The 22,760-nt window shown below is 42.8% G+C and overlaps 1 protein-coding gene across 2 annotated transcripts in view; it reads left to right on the top strand.

Annotated features, from left to right (window-relative positions):
* The window catches only part of ANAPC1 (anaphase promoting complex subunit 1), a 160,915-nt gene that overhangs the window by 428 nt on the left and 137,727 nt on the right, over positions 1 to 22,760 (top strand). Inside the window, exons 2-9 of one of the 2 annotated variants that reach the window (XM_068232285.1) lie at positions 1,942 to 2,178; positions 7,283 to 7,444; positions 11,115 to 11,166; positions 13,952 to 14,052; positions 16,162 to 16,238; positions 16,796 to 16,875; positions 17,002 to 17,147; positions 21,870 to 22,096. In XM_068232285.1, the coding sequence (XP_068088386.1) occupies positions 1,966 to 2,178; positions 7,283 to 7,444; positions 11,115 to 11,166; positions 13,952 to 14,052; positions 16,162 to 16,238; positions 16,796 to 16,875; positions 17,002 to 17,147; positions 21,870 to 22,096 (1,058 nt within the window). In that variant the 5' untranslated portion in view covers positions 1,942 to 1,965. Of the gene's footprint in view, positions 1 to 1,941; positions 2,179 to 7,282; positions 7,445 to 11,114; positions 11,167 to 13,951; positions 14,053 to 16,161; positions 16,239 to 16,795; positions 16,876 to 17,001; positions 17,148 to 21,869; positions 22,097 to 22,760 lie in introns of those variants that run through there. The other variant, XM_068232284.1, reaches the window with a different exon arrangement.

Genomic DNA, 22,760 nt, shown 5'->3' with positions numbered 1-22,760 from the left:
ATTCATTGTGCCCACCACAGCTCTGGGGCCAGGAAAAAATAACACTTCTTTACATGATAAGGAAGGCTCATTGCATTTTCCACCTATTGTCATTATTTGCTATGTAGTAATTTTGATTTTACAATGCTGAAGCAACTGATATACAAAAATTGCCCTGCAGATTCATGTAATTAATAATGAATAATAATTATTAGGTTGTTATGTATTAGGGCTATGAACAGTGCCAGCTTTGTATATCGCCACAGAAAAAAAATGGTGTCAGGTAGGATAGCAGATTTGCATCAAAACGAACAGCTGATCTATTCAACACCATGCAATGTGTTGGTGCTTTATAAATCAATAAAGTAATAATATTCCATGTACTGTGAGGGTGCAGAGACCCTGCAAAAAACACTATCCACGGTGCCACCTGAATATGTTTAGTACATTTGTGTAAGCAGAGGCAGCAGCTGAAGCAAGCGATGTGCCCAACAGGGCTGTGCAGTTGGTATAAAAATCATCCGACTCCTCAGTTTATAAAACCTCTGACTCCAGGTACCTGAAGCCCAGCTGCTGAAGGGTCTAGTAGCAGGTCACCTGACGAAAGGTGCAAGAGTACTGAAACGTGTTGTCACGCCCAGAGACAGAGCCGGCTTACACCACAGATTATCTCTCTTGTAGGACGGCCCCCTAACACTTGACCCGCTGGCCACGAACCAGCGTTTCCCACAGCATGAAGGATCCTGAAATTTGTGAGATAAGCCCATTTTAATCTTTGCTCTTGTAAGAACAACTATTTACTGGCGCACATTATTGCACTAAATAAAGAAGGTATTATGCCGAAGGAGTGCTCCTCCTTGTCATGTCTTAGTTGAACAGGGGAATCAATGGCTAACATTGCACTGCATTAAGCAATAGAACAGCAGATATGTAATTGATTCTCAAAATTTGTGAGAAACCTAATTAAGACGAAATGGACAAGGTGGTAGTATCAATAGCTTTTTGTTCATAGATCGGCCATTAACCCATTTGAAGTTGGCATTAGGCTGACAACATTGTGCCACCCAATAAGAATTTAACTGATTGCAGCCCTAACTGCATCGCTCTGTCCTCTCTTCCCACCCCCTTTCCTACTCAGCTCTAATGCACAAAATAAAGGCGTGTACACACGTACAGCTATTTTTGCTGGAAGGGATTGGGCCTTGATCCCTCGGGCAACAGTTTTGGGGCCTAGCACTGTACAGTTTCCAGAGCAACACAATTGTTACTATGGATGGGGGAATGAGAGATAACACGTGAGGCACACTATAGAACGACTACTGGCAGGTGGGCTAAGGAGTGGAACAAAGGTCTTATGTGGATGCTGTCATTTAAAGATTCACTCTACGTCATTTTTGTGGATGTTACTTTCTGACACATGAATCTCCACCAAGCAAAATCCTCATAAAAACTGCACCACACACGAGCAATTAAAAAATATACAATGAGCTTTATTCAAAGTAATGGTTACACAAAATTGGGTTAAAAACAATTAAAACCAAGGGGTCCAGGGGTTACTTTCTGACACAACATGAATTTTCAAAGCAGCGGTCCGGCTGTCCCTGCAACACCCTGGTGAGCGGTGGAGGAGAATGAGCAGCAGGACTGGTGCTGTAAAAATCTCTGTAGATTCATAAACTTGCGTCCAAAAACATGACGTAAATTTCCAATAGCACTGTCCTGAAGTAGTTAATCAAGCTCAGAGGATACCTGTTCACAGCCTTGGTTACCGACATAGGGGTTCTGTTTAGCGCGTGTATGTACTTTTACAAGACTCCAGTAAAATCACAAGTTGCGGTAAAACTTGCTGTATTTAATTTAGGAAAATTCTGCATTATAAAATCAATCTCTTTGTATAAATAGACATATAATATTTAGGAATTGTTTTAATCTAAGCATATGTCCTTCTGTATTTTTCCATAGAAATAATGTGGATATTTGGAACCCATGTCGAACATCTATGAAGAGAGGCAAACAATGATTGCAGCAGGGGATTTGCAGGAGTTTGTTCCTTTTGGCCGTGATAACAGCAAGCACCACCCCAATGCATTGAATCTCCAGCTCCGGCAGCTGCAGCCAGCCTCTGAGCTATGGTCCTCTGATGGGGCAGCAGGCCTGGTCGGATCTCTTCAGGAGGTGACCATTCATGAGAAACAAAAGGTAAGCTAGAGTTCTACCAGCCATAGACATTATGGGATTCATGCACAAACCAGTGATATGCTGCAATTCCTGGTCTTAAAGGGAATCTGAAGTGAAAATAAACATATGATAGAATGATTTGTATGTGTAGTACAGCTAAGAAATAAAACATTAGCAGCAGAGATATGAGTCTACCGTATATACTCGCATATAAGCCGACCTGCGTATAAGCTGAGGTACCCACTTTACCCTCAGAAGCCAAGGAAAAGTGATTGACTCACATATAAGCCCCCTCCACAATAGCCAGATATGCCCCCAGTACAAGTCATCCTCTCTTACCATAACCAGATGCGCCCCAAGGATGATACAGCTGTTTCTCAAGACGCCACTAGATGGCATCACAGATCTGAGACACAGCGATTTCCACACAGGAAGAATCCCCGATCATTGCACTGCTGACACGTTACTGACAAACTCTGCTCCCCAAGTCTGGGGACACAGGTACTCTTGAGCAGTGCACTCTGCACACAATGTTGCAGGAGATGGGGCACAGACAACAGCAGGGAGCCAGCTGGCAAGAGCAGGATCTAGTGCAAGATCCTTACGCTCCTCTTCAAGTAACAAAACCTGTTCCTCCATCCGTTCTGCTCCACTGACTTGCATATAAGCCGAGGGGGTAACTTTTAAGTACATTTTTGTGCTGTAAAATTAGGCTTATACGCAAGTATATAAGGTAATATTGTTTCCAGTACAGGAAGAGTTAAGAAACTCCAGTTGTTATCTATGCAAAAGAGCCACTGATCTCTCAGAGTTGTCGCAGAGAGCTCTGTCTTCTGTAGCCTATTATCTCAAGTGTTTGCCACTGTATTTTGTTTTTTCTGCAGAGGAAAGTTCAAAAGTTCAGTAGCCTGCTCTGTGAAATCATTTAGAATGCTGAGTGTAGTGTGTAAACTGCAAATATTAGAGAATGATGCAACATAAAAAAAAACATTATTTTCTTTGCTACTGATGTCCTATTAATTATCCATACTACACAACCAATTTATTATATCATAATTTTTTTTTTCGCTTCAGTATCACTTTAAACACAGATTACTGGGTTTTTATCTTTTTTTTGTTTAAAGAGAACCCGAGGTGGGTTTGAAGAATATTATCACCATACAGAGGCTGGATCTGCCTATACAGCCCAGCCTCTGTTGCTATCCCAAACCCCCCTAAGGTCCCCCTGCACTCTGCAATCCCTCATAAATCACAGCCACGCTGCTGACAAACAGCTTGTCAGAGCTGGCTGTGTTTATCTCTATAGTGTCAGTCTGCTGCTCTCCCCGCCTCCTGCAGAACTCCAGTCCCCGCCTGCATCCCTTCCCTCCCTGATTGGAGGGAAGGGACGGGGGCAGGGACCGGAGCTATGCAGGAGGCGGGGGAGCAGCTGAGACTGACACTACAGATGTAAACACAGCCTCACAGCACGGCTGTGATTTATGAGGGATTGCAGAGTGCAGGGGGACCTTAGGGGGGTTTGGGATAGCAACAGAGGCTGGGCTGTATAGGCAGATCCAGCCTCTGTATGCAGATAACATTCTTTAAACACACCTCGGGTTCTCTTTAACGACAGCTTACTGCTCCATCTTTAAAGGGAACCTTCAGTGAGAGAGATAGGAGGCTGCCATTTTTTCTTTTTAAACCATATCAGTTGCCTGACAGTCCTGGCGATCCTCTGCCTCTAACACTTTAGCCATGGACCCTAAACAAGCACGAAGATCAGAGGTTACTGACAAAAATCTGCCAAGATAAGGTACAAGATTAGCTGCGTGTGATTCAGACACTACTGACGCTAGAATGATCAGCAGGACTGCTAGGCAACTGGTATTGTTAAAGTGATCCTTAAGTCAAGTATAAAAAATGAGATTTACTCACCTGGGGCTTCCCTCAGCCCCCCGCAGCCGATCGGTGCCCTTGCAGCCCCGCTTGGACGCTCCAGGACCTGCCGGCGAACACCGGCCGACAGGCATGGGAATGCGAGTGATTCTTCGCGTTCCCATGCCTGTCGGCCGTCACCGGCCGAACCGGAAGTGTTCACTGGCGGGTCCTGGAGCGGGGCTGCGAGGGCACCGATCGGCTGCGGGGGGCTTAAGGATCACTTTAAAAAGGAAATAAATATGGCAGCTTCCATATGCCTTACGCTTTTTTAATTCCTGTGACTTATAAAATAGGGAGCCTTTTTTTGCATTTCTGTTCATACAGTTTGAGGTAGAAGCCTGCATTGGGTTGGGTTCAGGTACCCATTTTAATCGGGTTGTGGGTAGCGGGTCTGTGGGTACCAGATTCACAAAAAAGCGGGTAGCGGGGCGGCAGATCTGAAAAATTAGACCCGCACAGGGCATCAGGTCGGGTACCCGCGGGTTGGGTATGGTTCGAGTACCCGTTTTCATTTGAATCGGGTTGCAATACGGGTAGCGGGGGTGCGGTTACCAGATTCACCAGAAAGCGGGTTGTGGGTCGGATGCTGGTGTGGGTCTGAAAAATTAGACCCACGCAGGCCTCTAGTTTTAGGCACATAAAATTACATTCATTAAGATTAACATTTGAGCATAAAATTAGCATGTGAGCATTACATTCTTTTATATAAATGTATGCAGTATTGTGCTTACATGTACGGTTATTACCGCAAATGTTTACTTACATCACTAATAGCCCCTGATTCAAATAACTTTTCTCTACAAGTTTCTCATGGGATATGTTTTTTTGCTCTCATCTATATATTTTCCTCGCCTTACAAGAGCACGAAGGCAGCGTTCACACTGATCCATGCAAATTCTGTATCTGTGGTTTTTTTTGTTTTTTGTTTTTTTTGTTTTTCTCCTTACCAATGTATTTAATTTACATGAGAATGTATCTACTTGACTTCAAAATTTAATATGATTTTGACAAAACTGATGCGATTTTTGGGGGTTTCCATTGACTTACATTAAATGTGAATCCCATGTGGAAAAAAACATTGCAGTGTGATTTTAAAATTCAGTAAAATAGCAAAATGCACAAAAATAAGAGAAAAAATGTGCACTGCATTGTGTCTGGCCCCAGTTGGCCTAATTTTGTGGGTTATTCATTGATTGAAGATTTTCTGCACTTGTGTATTTTTGCATTTCTGAAAAATTAAAAGTAAAACTTTTTCTGCATTGCTGGTTTCCTGCTATATTTTTCTCCACGCTTTGCTGCTGCAGATTCTTGTATTTGATTGTGGATTGAATTGGTGAAGTGACACACCATTAAGGATCTATATGCTATTATTACCCCCAAATTTATGCAAATTCAGTGACTAGGGGCCATATGCAATTCACTTTTTCACCTGAGTTTTCTCCTAGGAGATAATTTTTCATATTCCATTTAAAATAACTTTCCAGCACTTTTCAACTAAAATAACTAAATAATTTTGATATTACTTTTTCATCTAGATTTTGAGTATGTTCTTGTTTTCTGGTGGCTTAAAAGGCATTTTATTAACAAGTTTAAAAATATCACCTAGGAAAAAATTCAGGAGAAAAAGGGAATTGCATATGGGCCTAGAAGTTATAGATAAGGGCCCATATGCAATTCATTTTTCCTGCTAAGTTTTCTCCTAGGTGATAATTTTTCATATTCTATTTAGAATAACTTTTCAGCACTCTATATTTGAAAAAATACCAAAAAGTAGGTGGAAAAGTGTTCTCAAAACGTATTTTCTTGCTTGCTAGTGCTTTAAAATGCATTTTATTAATAAGTTTGAAAATATCACCTAGGAGAAAACTTAGGAGTAAAAGTGAATTGCATATAGGCCTAGGTGTGAGAACATCTCTTGTGAGGAAACTCAGGTGAAAAATTAACTGAATTAAGACTGCCTCAGATGCAGGTGACCTGGGTTTTAATCTCAGCTCTTCCTGTTCAGTAAGCCAGCACCCATTCAGTAAAGAGTTCTTGGGCAAGACTCCCTAACACTGTTACTGCCTGCCAAGTGCGCCCTAGTGGCTACAGCTCAAGCACTTCGAGTCTGCCAGGAGAAAAGAGCAATATAAACGTTATTTGTCTTGGCTGTAGCTGACTATACACTCAAGTTTTTTTTTTTTTATGTTGATATGTGCCAGTAATCTATTGCCCTAATAAATACAGTCTATTCACTTTCTATTGCCGTTGTGTTGTGTGTAGTTTATCAATCAAAAGTCTTTAGCCTTCAACTTTGGCCGATCACTGACCAATTTGCCAATTTTACCGCAATAGTATTATGAGGGCCAACACATTTTGAAAACTATGAACAGATTGTGTAGGAAAGCTATCAAACTACATGTAAGTGGTGAAATTGGCCAATCTAAACAGGGCTGTGGAGTTTGAGTCGGAGCATTTGGGTACCCGGAGTTGGAGTCGTAAGATTTTTGTACCGACTCCACAGCCCTGCATCTAAATTGGATGTACAGACCCTTATGGGATATGTTAAAATCAGTGCGTAGGGGGCTGGGCAGGAGAGTGGTGGGGGGATTGATGGCCCATACCATTGTATTGCATTGAGCAGCACAATACTTGAGGTTTAATCAATGCTTCATAGATTCCTGATGAAGTCTGTCGAATTCAAATTTTCTGTGTATGGTAGGAATTGATTGATTTCCACTTACATAGGATTTGGCTTGGCTTATCCGGCTTTAACCTGAGACAGAGTAAAATAAAGAGCCGATACTTGGGACTTCCTCCAGCCCCATGAACTCTTTCCTCCCTTGACTTCCTCCCTGGTGGCTCCATTCCTCTGTAATCGCCCCTGGTATTTGGGCTCTTATCGGACCGCTCTGCGCATGTACGGCCCTGTAGTTGGGTGCTTTCTGCATCTGCCCAGTACTGTCTGCGCAAGCACAGAACACTCCCAAAGTGGTGGTGCGACTGAAGCCCTATGACTGGCCCTCAGAGGAACAGAGTCACCGGGGAGGAGCCCGAGGTAGGCAAAAGAGTTGGGACTAGAGGAAGCCCGTGGTAAAATACTTGTCTCAGGTTCACTTTTTAATTATCCAGAGTATAGACCGCTTTGGATCACACTTTTAATTAAGGCCCAAAAAAGGTTAATCTGCGCACATAACTGTTTTTGTAATACTTTTCTGTCCCTTAGGAAAGTTGGCAGCTGAGGAAAGGCATTGGTGACCCTGGTGAAGATGTGGAGTACGATGAAGAGCTCTATGTAGCTGGGAATGTTGTGATATGGAGCAAAGGAAGTAAAATGAATGCTTCTGCTGTATATAAAGCATTTACTGTTGACAGTCCAGTTATACAGGTAATGAAACTTGAAACTTTTTTTTTTTCTTTCTCTATTAAAACCAAAGAGAACAATCTGGTACAAAAACACTATTTTACATGCTCCAGATGTGCACGTTATGTAGCTTAAACGTTGTAAAGGGAACCCGAAGTGAGAGGGATATGGAGGCTACCATACTTATTTCCTTTTCAACAAAACCAGTTGCCTGGCATCCTGTTGATCTTTCATGCACCAGTTGTGTCGGAATCACACACCTGAAACAAGCATGCTTCATATACAGTCAGACTTCAATCAGAAACACCTGATCTGTGTTCAGGGTCTATAGCTTGTTCAGGGCTTGTATGGCTTGTCCAGAGTCTATGGCTAATAGTATTAGAGGCAGAGAATCACCAGGGCAGGCAAACAATCTGCGTTGTTTAAAAGGAAATACATATGGCAGCCTCCATATTCCTCTCACTTCAGGTATCCTTTAAAGTGGTATGAAACTCAACATTTCTTCTTTGCTCTAAAACATCATTTACAACATAAGGCCCCATTCACACTGGGAATCACAAAAACGCTTGCAAAATCACTAGCATTTTGCGAAGTGATTTTTCCCACAATTTTTTACTTTATAGTAAAGTGATTTTGGAGCAACTATGTTTTGCGATTCTTTAACATAGAAACGCATTTGCTCCAAAATAACCCCCCCCCCCCCCAAAAAAAAAAAAAAATGTTGCATGCATTGCTTTTGAGATTTCAGAAAATTGCTAATCACTGATGATCGCCAGGGACGGATCTAGGGGGGGGCAAGCGGGTATCTTGCCCCAGGCGTAGTTTGTTGAATTCTTAAAAAGGCGGCAAAATGAATGGCAGTCTAGGCGCCAAAACCTGACCTTTAGGCGCCAAAACCTTACCTTGCCCCAGGCGCAACTTGGTCTAGATCCGTCCCAGATGATCGCGACAGTGAGAGCATGTCCATACACCTAAAGGACACCTGAAGCGAGAGTATATTGGGGCTGCCATATTTATTTCCTTTTAAAGGGGAACTTCAGCCTAAACAAACATACTGTCATTAAGTTACATTAGTTGTGTTAATTTAGAATAGATAGGTAATATAATCTCTTACTCACCCTGTTTTAAAAGAACAGGCAAATGTTTGTGATTCATGGGGGCTGCCATCTTTGTCATGGGGGCAGCCATCTTTTTGGTTAAAAGGAGGTGACAGGGAGCAGGAGACACAGTTCCAACTGTCCTGCGTCCTGATCACCCCTCCCAGCTGCGCACCCTAGGCTTCAAATGTCAAATTCAAAATGTAAGAGAAAAAAAATTGCACCAAAACAGCAGAACGAGAACAACAACATCAGAAATCCCATCATGCTTTGCACAGCATCAGGGGGAAAATGCCCGGGCAGTTTTCTTCTGTGCAGCTAAAAATGAGGCTTGTATAAGAGAAACAAAGTTCTGATGCCGTGAAACTGTTAAAGAAACACCAGGCCTTTTCAGTGCTGCTGAGTCGATTTTTAGTCTGGAGGTTCACTTTAAGCAATACCAGTTGCCTGGCTGTCCTGCTGAACCTCTGCCTTTAAAGCTAATGTAACCCCAGATTTAAAAAAAAAAAGGCAGAAACTCACCTAAGGAGGGGGAAGGCTCGGTCCTAATGAGCCTTCCCTCTCCTCTCCCGGTGCCCTCCGTGCTGCGCTGTCTCCCCCGTTCGCATCCGCAACCGCGGGGACTTCGGAAGTCTTGGAGAGCCGAGTCCTCCCGAACACAGGCGGCGCACACGCGAGTGCGTCATAGAGGGCGCGCGTGCGCAGTGTAGAGCGCCCCGTCTTCGGGATCACTCTGGCTCCCGAAGCATTTCCGAAGCCTCCGTTCGGCCAGGAGACAGCGGGATTTGACCGAAACGGTCGAATACCGCTACGGGGGAGCCAGGACAACAGCGGGCACCGGAAGAGGAGAGGGAATGCTCTATGGGACCTAGTGCCTCCCTCTCCTTACAGTGAGTATCTGACTTTTAAAGAAAAAAACGGGTTCCCATTAACTTTAAGGGCCCGTTTACACTATCGTGAATCCACATGCGTTGTCCGCATGCGGATTCGCATAGCCAATACAAGTGGATGGCCCTGTTTCCACTTGTCAGTAATCCTGAGCGTTTTTCTGTGCGGGAGAAATATGCACGGAAGAGCCCTCAGAATTTGCACACCGCTATGCGAATCGCCACTAATGTATTTAATAGGGAAATCGCATGCGGTTTTGGCATGCGTATTTTACCGCGATTTTGCATGTGATTTCGCATAGAAACTAATGTCAAATCACACAGGCAGTGACATGGTTAAAATCGCATAAATGCAAATCTATGCGAAATCGCTGTAAAATACGCATGCGGAATCGCACACGTATGCGTTTTCGTCAGTGGGGAATCATCGGCGATTCCGTACCGCACATGTGGAAATGGGCCCTAATACTTTTAGCCATAGGCCCTGAACAAGCAAGCAGCAGATCGGATGTTTCTGACATTTTTGTCAAATCTGACAAGATTAGCTGCATACTTGTTTCTGGTGTGATTCAGCCACTTCTGCAGCCAAAGAGATTAGCAGGGCTAACAGGCAACTGGTATTGTTTAAAAGGAAATGAATATGGCAGACTCCATATACTTCTCGCTACAGGTTCCATTTAACATTGCAGTAGCACTTTTTTTTAAAACACTAGCAATCGCCAACGATTTAAAGAGCTGCTTAAATTGCTAATAAAAAGCTCCAGTGTGAACAGGTTTTAAAATCTACTACCAGAGAAAGGATTGGTATCAGAAAAGCATTCAAATAGTTACACAGCACTTTTTTTATGCTATATTATCTTTCGTTCACATTTCTTTATGAACCACAGTTAGTAAACATTCCTAGCAGTGCTGTATTTCAGCTGCATGCTTACCAGAAACTGAGAGGAGAGAAATGATCACTAATCTATACTGTAAATATAGCACATATCCAATAAAATGCAATGGCAGCGTTCAGAGCAGATAAACTGTACTATGAACTTGTAATTTGTAAGCAAAAGATATTACTTGTGCACAAAAGCAAATATGAGAACTGTACGAGTAATAAAAAGTAGGAAACCCCGTTTTTTATTGAATGTTATGTCAGAGTTTTGTCCTGCTTTAAGTTGTTGACCATTGTCACAAAAACAGTTTTTTTTTATTTTAACAGAATTTTATTTTGGTCATTCCACTTTGGTTAGTGCTCCACTTGTTAACTGCTGTGATAAGCACAGGCATGTGCTAGCATGTGCACTGGGCTCATTATTGCTGCAGACTAACAATCACATACTCCTACAACTGATGGTAGAGAGGGCATAATTGTACTGTAGTTTGGGCAAAGGTGGTTAAAAGCTTAAAAAAAAAAGATTTACTGTTCAGTTGTGAGTTTTTCTGTGTCCCAGAGCTACAGTCTATGAACTGTTGAATTTTTTTTTATTGTATCTATTCCCTGAACTCCAAAAAACGTTCTTTAGGCAAGTGTTTTGTGGCTGTAATTATTTATCAGTGAGGGTTGTGCTATAGTCCAACTAGGTTCCTGACTTGAGAGAAATTGTAATTTGCATACCTGAATGAACATAGGCTGGTTATATGTAGGAATGGCGTGCCATGTGTTTACCTCATTATGTCACATGTCATATCATCTAGCCTTCAACTTTTTTTTCTTTTCTTTAGGCTCTGTGGTGTGACTTTACCGTATTCAGCAGTAAGTCCGATGATTCAGAAGGTTAGTTCGTCTTACAGTTAGGTCCATAAATATTGGGACATCATCAAAATTCTAACATTTTTGGCTCTATACACAACAATGGATTTGAAATGGAAAAACATAATGTGCTTTAACTGCAGTCTGTCAGCTTTATTTTGAGGGTATTTACATCCAAATCACATGAACGGTGTAGAAATTGCAACAGTTTGCATATGTGCCTCCCAATTGGTAAGGGACCAAAAGTAATGGGACAGCATAATCATCATAAATCAAACTTTTTCACTTTTTAATACTTTGTTGCAAATCCTTTGCAGTCAATTACAGCCTGAAGTCTGGAAACGCATAGACATCACCAGATACTGGGATTCATCCCTGGTGATGCTCTGCTAGGCCTGTACTGCAACTGTCTTCAGTTCCTGCTTGTTCTTGGCCTTTTGTCTTTAGCAAGTGAAATGCATGCTCAATCGGATTCAGGTCAATTGATTGACTTGGACATTGCATAACATTTCACTTCTTTCCCTTCAAAAACTCTGGTTGCTTGTGCAGTATGCTTTGGGTGATTGTCCATCTGCACTGTGAAGCGCTGTCCAATGAGTTCTGAAGCATTTGGCTGAATAAAAGCAGATATTGCCCAAAACACTTCTGAATTCATCCTGCTGCTTTTGTCAAAGTCAACAATCGAGAAAAACTTCACCAGAGAGAATACAGAGGGTTCACCACAAGATGTAACCCATCGGTGAGCCTCAAAAGCAGGAAGTCTAGATTAGAGTTTGCCAAATGACATCTAAAAAGCCTTCATAGTTCTGGAACAACATCCTATGGGGAGATGATACCAAGATCAACTTGTACCAGAGTGATGGGAAGAGAAGAGTATGGAGAAGGAAAGGAACTGCTCATGATCCTAAGCATACTACTTCATCACTGAAGCATGGTGGTAGTAATGTCAAGGCGTGGGCATGTATGGCTGACAATGGAACTGATTCTCTTGTATTTATTGATGATGTGACTGCTGACAAAAGCAGCAGGATGAATTCAGATGGCCTGTAGTGGCATGAGGATAGGTGAGCTACAGCTGGAAGACTGGCCAACATGGCTTCCAGAGACATTCATACAAGCAAGGTACGTGTGCTTATCATAAGATGTAAGATGAGCACAGCTACCTTGTCTGTCTCACTACCGTCATCATTATTTGGAATTCCTGTTTTTAAAAAGAATTATATAGATGAAACTTCTTGTTTTGTGTGAAGGCATCAGCTAAATCAGCAGTATCTTAAATTCCAGCCCCAGCCAGGTGAAAAAAAGCTGGGAGTTGTAATATCCAACCTGGCTTGGGGGTAGCTGGGGTGCAGTACAGGGAAGAAGCGTGGGCACAACGGTGGTTGTAACTCTCCTCCCATGGATCCAGATGCTGGCTGCCCGTCTTACGGTCCTTGGAGGTTCTCAATCCCTCGGGTGAGATCACGGTTTGTTGCATGACAGGTTGCAATCTCTCCATAGGGGTAGAGCGCCACCTGGAGGACATGAGGGAGAACTGCAGGGGAGGCAAGTCTGTGCAGGGTCTGCTTCAGATCTCTTTGCAGTATGATTTTTATTCCCCCTGCTTTTAGGGTCTAACAGCATATGAAAAAAGTACCTCTTTTAGATCCTAAAATCAGGAAAGCATAATACCACCAGGGAGGTTAAACAACAGTTCAGTAAACTGCCTCTATATATTTGTTGTATACTACTCCTCTTGTTACCCCCGCCACTCCCTTTAGATTGTAAGCTCGCAAGACTTAAGGTAGCCATACACTGGTCGATTTGCCAATAGATCGACCAGCTGACAGATCCCTCTCTGATCGAATCTGATCAGAGAGGGATCGTATGGCTGCCTTTACTGCAAACAGATTGTGAATCGATTTCAGCCTGAAACCGATCACAATCTGTTGAGCTGCTCCTGCCGCCGCCTGCCCGCCAGCTATACATTACCTGAAGCTGGCTCCCGGGCGTCTTCTCCACGCTGCACCGCACCGCTCTGTTCCGGCTCTTCCTGTGTCACTCCGTGACTAGGAAGTTCAAATAGAGCGCCCTCTATTTGAACTTCCTGGTCACTGCAGTGACACAGGAAGCGCCGGGATGGAGCCGGAACAGAGCGGTGCAGCGCGGAGAAGACGCCCGGGAGCCAGCCTCAGGTAATGTATACCTGATCGGATCGGCCGCCGCTAGCGACGCGCACCATACCCGCGGGCGATCGAGGGTAATTTCCCGCACGGCGCGATCGACGGACCGATCCGATTTTGGGAGGAAAACGGATCGGCGGGTACGTTTAGCGCGAACGATTGGCAGCAGATTCGATCCCAGGATCTAATTTGCTGTCGAAACGGCCGCGAATCGGGCCAGTGTATGGCCACGTTTAGACTTAGACTTCCCTCATTGTGCTCACAGTGGGTTGCCTCTTCCTTGACCTTCTTTCATAGGACAGAAAGTAGTTTAGCGGCAGGGTGCTGTACAGCATGCTTGTAGTGTGATCATGAGTGGCAAGAGGTGACTCATAACTTGTGCTGCCACAACTCAATAACCTGTCACGTCATATAGGCCTGGAACCACCGTATTAGAGGTTTGACAGTTGACCTCTTTCAGGTGCCCTACATACTAAAAGGCAGTTACGTTGGAAATATATGACTGTCATGAGGCTAAAATCTGCTTTTATACATGTAAAGTCTATGGAGATAAGGAGGTAAAGCAGGGAATGGTTATGGGACCTGTACATGGCTTAATAAACGGCAAGAATGTTTTATTGCCATATCTTCTTATATATTGCTCTCAGGCCAAGATATAGTGGAGAAGTGCATCTGTATCCTGCAGAGCTCCTGCATTAATGTACATAACACAGAAGGGAAGGATTACATAGCACCATTGCCTTTTCAGGTAAGTAGGACTTCAGTTATTCAAGAATCTATGGTATGGTGATTCACAAACTGAGGAATATATAAAATGAATGTGTGACAGGAAACCAGGGCTGTGGAGTCGGTACAAAAATCCACCGACTCTGACTCCTCAGTTTACGATTCCTACGACTCAGACTCCTCGACTCCGACTCCTCTAATTTGCATATTACAATCTTGTTGATTGAAAGCATGTAACATGAAATTCGTCTCTTAACTGCCAACACTTAGGAATTTTAAAAGACAACTGAAGTGAGAAGGATATGGAGATTGCCATATTTATTCCCTTTAGTCATAGACTAAAACTCGTCCTTGGTAAGAGTACTTGTAAAAGGTACATGCCGGAACAAAGAACATCTATCAGGCCCTAGGCAATGTAACTGTGGGTATATGTAAGAGTGATGTGCAAGTACTCTGCAGGGGAATAAGGAGATTCTTCCTCTATTACACATTCTTCATGCAAAATCTGATCCAGGTTTATGGGTGATAGACAACACCTCTGTGTTCAATGTGCACAACATTCTCAGTGGATTCCCTGCAGCTCTGTGGAGGGTGCATATGTAGAGTATAGTACTACTGTGTAACAAAGTAAACCTGAGACAGATAAAATTAAAGTTTTATACATACCTGGGGCTTCCTCCAGCCCCCTTCAGGCTAATAAGTCCCTCGCGGTCCTCCTCCGCCACCTGGATCTTCTGCTATGAGCCCAGGTACTTGAGCCAGTCTGGCGTAGTGCGCATGCACACACTCCGCCGCCGGGAGCGTACTACACCTGTGGAGCACTATTGTGCAGGTGCAGAATGCTCCTGGCTGTGGAAGCGGCATGCAGCCGGACTGCGCTGACTGGCTGAATTACCAGGACCCCTAGCAGAAGATCGAGGTGGTGGAGGTGGACAGCGAGGGACTGATTAGCCTGAAGGGGGCTGGAAGAATCCCCAGGTATGTATAAAGCTTTTCTTTTCATCCTTCTCAGGTACCATTTAATTCGTAGTCACTAAACCAAATTTTAACATATTAAATTATTTGATTTCTTGAGCAAAGAGAGTGCGTACATTTACATTTGCATAAATCAGAATCAATGCAGAATGATTTCCATCTCATTGACCATCTCTATTAGTGACACGGCTACACATCAGGCTTCATACTTGCAGCATAGACGTTATTTAGTTTATATAAGAGATTTCTGTGTACACATCATATATACAGTCACAATCAGATGTGTATATTTGACTTTAAAAATACGGGGACTGCTTTATTGAAGCAGCACAAGTCATTAATTTTGATTGGTTTACTTCATTTTTGTGGACTAAGCACAGCTATTACTGTATGTATAAATTATTTATGATGACTACCGTATTATCTGAGAAATAGAACATTGTATCATATGCTCTATTTTAATTACAGTTTAAATTCATTAGGAGTCAGTGCATTTTCCCCGACTCCGACTTCACAGCCCTGCAGGAAACACACTTTATACAGAATTATCTGAAAATTTCAAGAAAATTTTTGAGCCGATAATATTGTGCCCAGTGTTAAAGTGTACCTGAGATGAATAATAAAAAAAATATACATACCTGTGGCTTCCTCCAGCCCCTTTCAGGCTGGTTGCTCCCTCGCCATCCTCCCTGGCCGCCTCGATCCTTCACTAGGCAGCCTGGTAAACCCGCAAGTCAGACAAGGTGCATTACAGCTGCTCGCGCTCTCCGGTTGCCAGGAGCGTTGTGTGCCTGCAGACGTAGAATCCACCCGGCAAAGGAAGCACGATGGGGCACGCGGCTGGGCCGTGCATGCACCGTACTCCCAGACTGGTGGAATTACATGGGAAGCTAGCGGAGGTTCCAGGTGCCCTTAAAGGACTTTGAGGGAGTGATCAGCATGAAGGGGACTGGAGGAAGCCCCAAGTATGATAACCTGCAAAATACTATTTGTTTTGTACTTACATATTTTCTAACACTCCTCTAAAGGATTTAGAAGTACAGTACAAGCAAATCTGTGTTGCTTTGCAGGCATGTATAGACACTACTAGTAGTTTCATTGAATTTATTTAAGCTCTCTTACCTATAGATTTTCCTGTACCTCAAATCTCTTTTAGGTTGCGAATGTTTGGCCCACAAAATATGGCCTATTATTTGAGCGCCACAGCCACTCACCTGAAGTGCCACACAGCCCCACCTAGGTAAGTATTATTTCAGTATATTGCGCATTCTGTCATACTCTGTCAGGTTGTTGTTTTTGACCCCATTTGGGGCCTTACTTTCTGTCCTATGCTGTGAACCCTGGCGATCACTGGAATAGCAAGTGAGAAACATCTACTTAAACCAGGGGTGTCAAACTCAAATATAAAGTGGGCCGAAACTGTACACGGAGATCAAGTCGCGGGCCAACCTCAATGTCTACTGGCCACCTCCCTCCCTTATAAAGTTCCCAGATGCCCCCCCCCTCCCTCCCCTATGCAATTCCCTGGTGTTTAGTGCTTTACCCCTCCCTCCCACATGTGGCTACCATTGTAATCTAGGGCTTCACCTCTGATATAGCTTCCCTGGTGGTCTAGAGCGTGTGTATATTTGGCACAGCATGACCTTACGGGGGGGGGGGGGGGGGGGTGTAACATGCATCCACAGTGCCTTTGGTCCATTGCATACACTGAAAATTCATTTTCATAAACGCTTAGTAGTTACATAAAACACTTTTTTTCTGTAGTGATTCTCTATAATGTCTTATTTTTATCCCAGGGAACCCTTGCCAACTATGTTCAGCATGCTGCATCCATTAGATGAAATCACGCCTCTAGTGTGCAGATCAGGAGGTGAGTTCTCATCACATGCGAAAGAATGAATTATTAGTACTTGTAAGGACTCTTCTGGCTGATCTGAGAATCTCCTCCATATTCTTGTTTGCTTCCATTAGTTCACTTTACTCCTTACTTTTGCAGGCATTTTTGGCAGCTCTCGGTTACAGTATGTATCGGATCACACCCTGAGGATTGTCTTCACCAATACTGACCCTTCCATTGTGATGACCTATGATACTGTTCAGGGGTCACATACTGTCTGGGCTCTTCGCAAAGTCAAGTCAGAGGTAAGAAGACCAAAATGGCCAGTGGGTTTTGCCTTGCTGCAGCCTACTTTCCATCACACCTAAACAACTGCAGATACAATTCCATGGCAAACTGATTTGTGGGCAATAAACACATACTGTATGTTAAAAAACAAGAAGAATAAATCTGATAACCTTTTCCATATAGAAAATTAGGTTACATGAAATAACAGCAGAAAATTGTAAAATGTAGAGCCACAAATCTGAGTAAACCAGCAATAATTCTCTCTTCAGTATACTGTAATCTAAGGGCTGGTTCACTCGGGCGACTGCTGGGCATCCCGCGGCTTCTCGGTCAAATGCTATTCTGCAAGTGTGCAGAAAAGCATTTAACTGCTTAGGCTGCCAATTCTTAGGCTAGCACTAAACAGAGGCAACAAAACATTAAGGCCTCTTTCACAGTACGACGTTAAAGTCGCACGTTCTAAAATGTTTCAACGCTGACTAACGCACAGCAATGCTAAGTCTGTGCGATATTCACAGTGCACACGTCTCGTTTGTGTGTAACGTGTAGCATTATTAGAAAGTGCTACATGCTGTGCGTTATACACGTTGTGCGTTATACACGTTATTAGCTGTGTTAGACTGTTGGCACATGCTCAGTAATGACTTGGAAGCATACTTTTCATTGCCTGTATGCCTATTGTATGCAATGATAACGGGGCATTAAAGAGACTCTGTAACAAAATTTTCAACCTTATTTCTTCTATCCTATAAGTTCCTAAACCTGTTCTAATGTGGTCTGTGTTACTGCAACCTTTCCTAGTTGCACAGTGGCTGTATTATCTCTGTTATATAATCTAATTTTCTTTCCTTTGCCGGCTGTGTCAGGTCAGGCACGAATGTGCTGCTCTGCTGTGATAGGATAGAAGTTATGCACACCCTCTCCACGCCCCCTGCAGGCTCTGTATGAGTCAGACTGAGCTTCTCTGAGCCTGTCACATGCTGGTTAGCAGCCATGTTTTTTGTTTGTAAACACTGCCTAAAACTGGCAATTACAAGCCAGGATCTCAGAAGGGAGTGGCAGAAACAGCAAAGAGGGGCCAAGGAGAACATAATGAATAGAATGGTATGATTTTTATTGTAAGAATTTTACAGTACAGATTCTCTTTAAGTTGCGGTGCGACTTTTTGTGGGCGTTGCGTTGTACGTTTGTGTTGCAACTTTAATGTCGCATCAAAATGCAACGTCCCACTGTGAAAGAAGCCTAAATTTAGTTTGTAAATGTTTAAATATATAATAAGATCATGGGATATCTTAAAAAGAAAAAGTCATTTTTAGGAGTAGGAGGATAAATACAGTTGTTTCTCATTAGTTTATTTTCACCTTGGGTTCACTTTAAATACTGGCTGGAATCTCACTGGAAGCAAGCGATTTGCTGTGCTTTTTTCCCTCCCAGCGCTCAGCAGCATGCAGCGTTTCTGGTAAAAGTGCTTTTCTAAGCGATTTGTTCCGAGCAGTTTTGTAATTCACTCCCTGATGCAAGTCAGGAAGTGAACTCTTTGACCCGGAAAAGCATAAATACAATGTATGCATTCTAACAAAAAGGGAAACGCAATCGTCGCATAAAGCGCTTTTGTGGGCCTTTAGCGATCTTCCAATACCTTCCATTATAGCAAAAAAAAAAACCAAAAATGGTCCAGGCACCGCTTTGCTGAACGGACAGCGCATGCACCACGCTGATATGAACCTTCTCATAGAGATTCATTGAACAAGCGTTTTGTGAAAGCCGCTAGTGTGAACGAGCCCTGATGGTTTGCCACATTGATTGGCACTGAGGGAATATGGTGCAGAACTAAAAGACCAGAGTCTAATTCAAAAGATAAGGTTACACCAACACACTAGAGGATTTATCAAACTCACATTTTGAAGATGTTTTGAACTAATAATACAAGAATTCTCCTCACGCTGGAGAAGACTGTGGTCTGACAGCTAAGTGAAATAGTGTAGAGTTGGTTGATGTCTGCCAGGGATGGTCAATGAGATTCAAAGTATTTCCAGTTCAGGCTGGGTTCACTTATGACATGGCATGAAAAGCAGCGTTTTTTTGAAGGTGCGTGAGTTTTTTTGTAATGCGTTTTTCATGCGTTTTGCGTTTCGCATCTGTGCATCACAGGTGCGTTTTGATGCGTTTGCAGTCTGCTTTTCATGCGTTATATGTAATATAACCAGGAAGTAAACAGGAAGCGGAAATACATCATCATTGAAAAACTAAAAAAAGCATATAAAACGCTATGCATATGCGTCACCATAGACTTTCATTATGTGCGCTTTGGCAGCTATCCTGCATAATATGCAACAAAACCAGCGTTCGCGAAACACATACTGAAAATCACAGGTCTCCGCATCTTTTTCTGCGTCCCATTGATTAACATTGCTGCATAAAACGCAGCGTTTTACGCAACGCTAGCATTTCTGTATGTGTGCACCCAGCCTCATGCAGGATTATGCAAATTATGTAAGCAGGTTTGAATCCTGCCAAGAAGGAATTTGGCGGGTCCATTTTTCATATATTTGCATATAGAATTTGCATAATCCTGTATAAACTCTGAATTATTTGACTTTCATGAGGTGCTTCCTGCAGACCCATGTAAATGGTTTTTCAGTAGAAAAGAAAGGCACAGTATCCTAAAAATGTTGCAGCAAGAATTGGAAATAGGATAATGGGATTCTAATTTATTTTAATCTAATGTATGCTGTTGTGAGCTGTAAACTGTTAGTCTGTGATGCCGATAAAGGAATACTTGTAAAAAAAGGCGTGTTCTTCTAAAAACAAAAATCAGTAGGTGTCTCAACTTTTGTAAATACTGTGGAACAAATGCAGATAAACTTCTGTGTTATAAGACATTGTTTTACAACTTGTTTTATATTTTGTTGATGTTTTGAATCTAGGTTTTTTTTTGTTTTTTTTTTTGTTTTGTTTTTTTGCAAGTTATAAGGTATGTTTATCCAATTCAGTAAGCTTTTCTCCCACATTTTCTCTCAACACGTTTTCTCATATTTTTTACAAAATACCTTGCAAAGATATGAGCATGTGTGTATCAAAAAGAGAAAGTGGGCACGCACATCCAATGCAAAAAGGTCATTTATTATTGCCTTTAAAAAAGAAAAAAAAAATGGCTACAGTACCATTGACAGGAGAGGAGTACAAGTCAGTTAGGGGGTCGACAGCTGTTTCACACCAATAGTATGTGGCGCATCATCAGGACATCTGAGTAGCTGCACATAGACCACTTTTATGCATACTGACATCATCAATTAACATTTGACAATTAAGATAATTACCCTGTAATCATGCTCAGGTTTGCAGGAAGCTGTCCTTCCGGATCTTTGCTGGTTGCTGTTGGCCTATGAGGAGTCACATTTACAGGGGGCAACACTGACGGACCTAAGGCAAGCAGCTGGGCCACTAACTTCTGCCCCATGAAACGCACGCCACGCACATGAGGCTAGATATGGCCATCTAGACGTATAGGAGACGGCGTGTAGCCCACTTCCGTGTGTTGAGACGCACGCCAGATGTATATGGTCGGTCGCATGGTCCCGATGTGACGTCTTGATGAACGTACTTCGCCTTTTGGGTAGGCCTGAAAGATAAATCGAAATCGTGATCACCAAGATCACAATTTCGGAATCGTCAAAGCGGCAATTATCGCGATCACGTCATTTTCACATGGGGGAAGTTTGAAGAAGTGTGCTTGGCAAAACTCCGGGTTCCTGTATGTCACATGACATACAGGAAGTATTCTGTGCATTAGAAGCTATGTCCAGAACTGATGCAGCTTGGGGGACAGAGGAGGCACAGAGAGACACAGAGAGAAAGAGCAGGCACAGAGACACAAAGGGGGCAAGAGAGAGACCCAGAGGAGGCATAAAGAGGCAAAGGGGGCACAAAGAGAGACAGAGGAGGGAACAACTAGGCAAAGAGGGGGAACAAAGCTTGATTGGAAGGAAACCGTGCATCGAATCAAAATCGCATTTTCAGACAGAAATCGCTCAATTCAATTTTTTTCCTAAAATCGTTCAGGCCTACTATTGGGCATTCCTAGCGCGAGGGGAGCCCCCGTTGCTAGGCAACTTGAAAGAGCGTCACTGCCTCAATATAGGCAGGAAGTGACAGCACTATTGTTGTCTGTAGGACCCAGCAGCAAATCAGCAAACCGGATGGTAAAGATCCAAAGGGTAGTGATTCCGTGAGGGCTGTCGACCCCCTAACTGACTTGTACTCCTCTCATGTCAGTGGTACTGTAGCCATTTTGTTCTTTTTTAATGGTGATAATAAATAACCTTTTTGCATTGGATGTGCGTGCCCACTTTCACTTTTTGATACATGCATGGACATTCAACTTGGGCTACAGCACTCCGAAGGCGTCTCGTCACGGCCCTGTGCACTGTTTTTTCTCTCTAAATACTTCAAAGATATGAGCATGTGTGGTAACGCAATATAATTGAACATTCTCCTTCTTCAGATAATCATTCGTAACTTTTTATGCAATCGTTGAACTGCTTGGGACACCCCATCAGATTTATTGTTTATTGAAAACATTGAATTCAATGTGCACTGTGGATGGCCTGCATAGGGCTAAATGGTTGCAGTGCTGTTTTTGACCTTTTACATTTCTTATAAAATAGTTTATACTTTTGTGATTTAAATAATCTTATTGCTTTTGACAAAACGAGTAATAATTTGTGTTGTTGGAACAGGAACAAAATGCAGTGCTGAAATATCCAGATCTGTTGGGCACACCACAGCATGGGACAATAAACAGCTCTCTGACGGCTCATCTGCATAGTGTGTCTAAAGTAGATTCTCCGACAGCCTCTCCTTTCCAGAACTATTCACCTATCCATGGCCAGAGCCGTTCAGTGTCCTCCCCAAGCATCCACTCTCGCTCCCATTCTCCTTCTATTTCCAACATGGCTGCTCTCAGGTACAGAAGCAAATAATGTATTTCTCTTTTGTTGTTGAGTAACGAACCCGTTTTTTGTTTTTTTTTCATAATCATGTTTGAAAAGAAACTTTGACTAAACTTGGTAGGCTGCCATTGCTTTCTTCTTTTTAAAGTGGACTCCGAACTCAGCAACAGTATAATAACCTTTGAAGAAAAACATGTATTTGATACAAATCCTACAATTAATCTGCACTGTGTATTCTTCCTGCTTTCATGGAAGCAGACATAGGGTTAACATCCTGTGCTTATAACTTAGGTGCTCTGAGGCAGCAGAGATTCCTGAGCTGACGCAGCTGAGAGATCAATTTACAGTTGTGATTAGTCACAGATGAAAAGGGGGGAGGGGGGAATCAGACAGGCTAAACTCTAAATACATACAGGGTGCGTTTCTCTGTTTTCCTTCTGTCCTGTGCAAGAGTTTAGGTCAACTTTAGGAAATGTAAGTCGCTTGACCATCATGCTCATTTTCTGCCCTTCTTTCTGGCTTTGAAAAGAATTGTAGAATCTTGTGCTCTAATTCATTGTCTGCAGGCTTGTTTCAAATCAATAACGCAGGTCTGTTATATAACCCCGAAGATCACAATGGTGGTCAATAAGATGATAATTGTCTTGAGTAAAAGCTAATTTTATGCAGCTTGGGATG

This window comes from Hyperolius riggenbachi, chromosome 4, assembly GCF_040937935.1.
Source record: "Hyperolius riggenbachi isolate aHypRig1 chromosome 4, aHypRig1.pri, whole genome shotgun sequence".
In the NCBI taxonomy this organism is placed as follows: domain Eukaryota; kingdom Metazoa; phylum Chordata; class Amphibia; order Anura; family Hyperoliidae; genus Hyperolius; species Hyperolius riggenbachi.
Note: the sequence above shows the minus strand (reverse complement) of the source record. Positions and strands in the feature narration are given on the sequence as shown.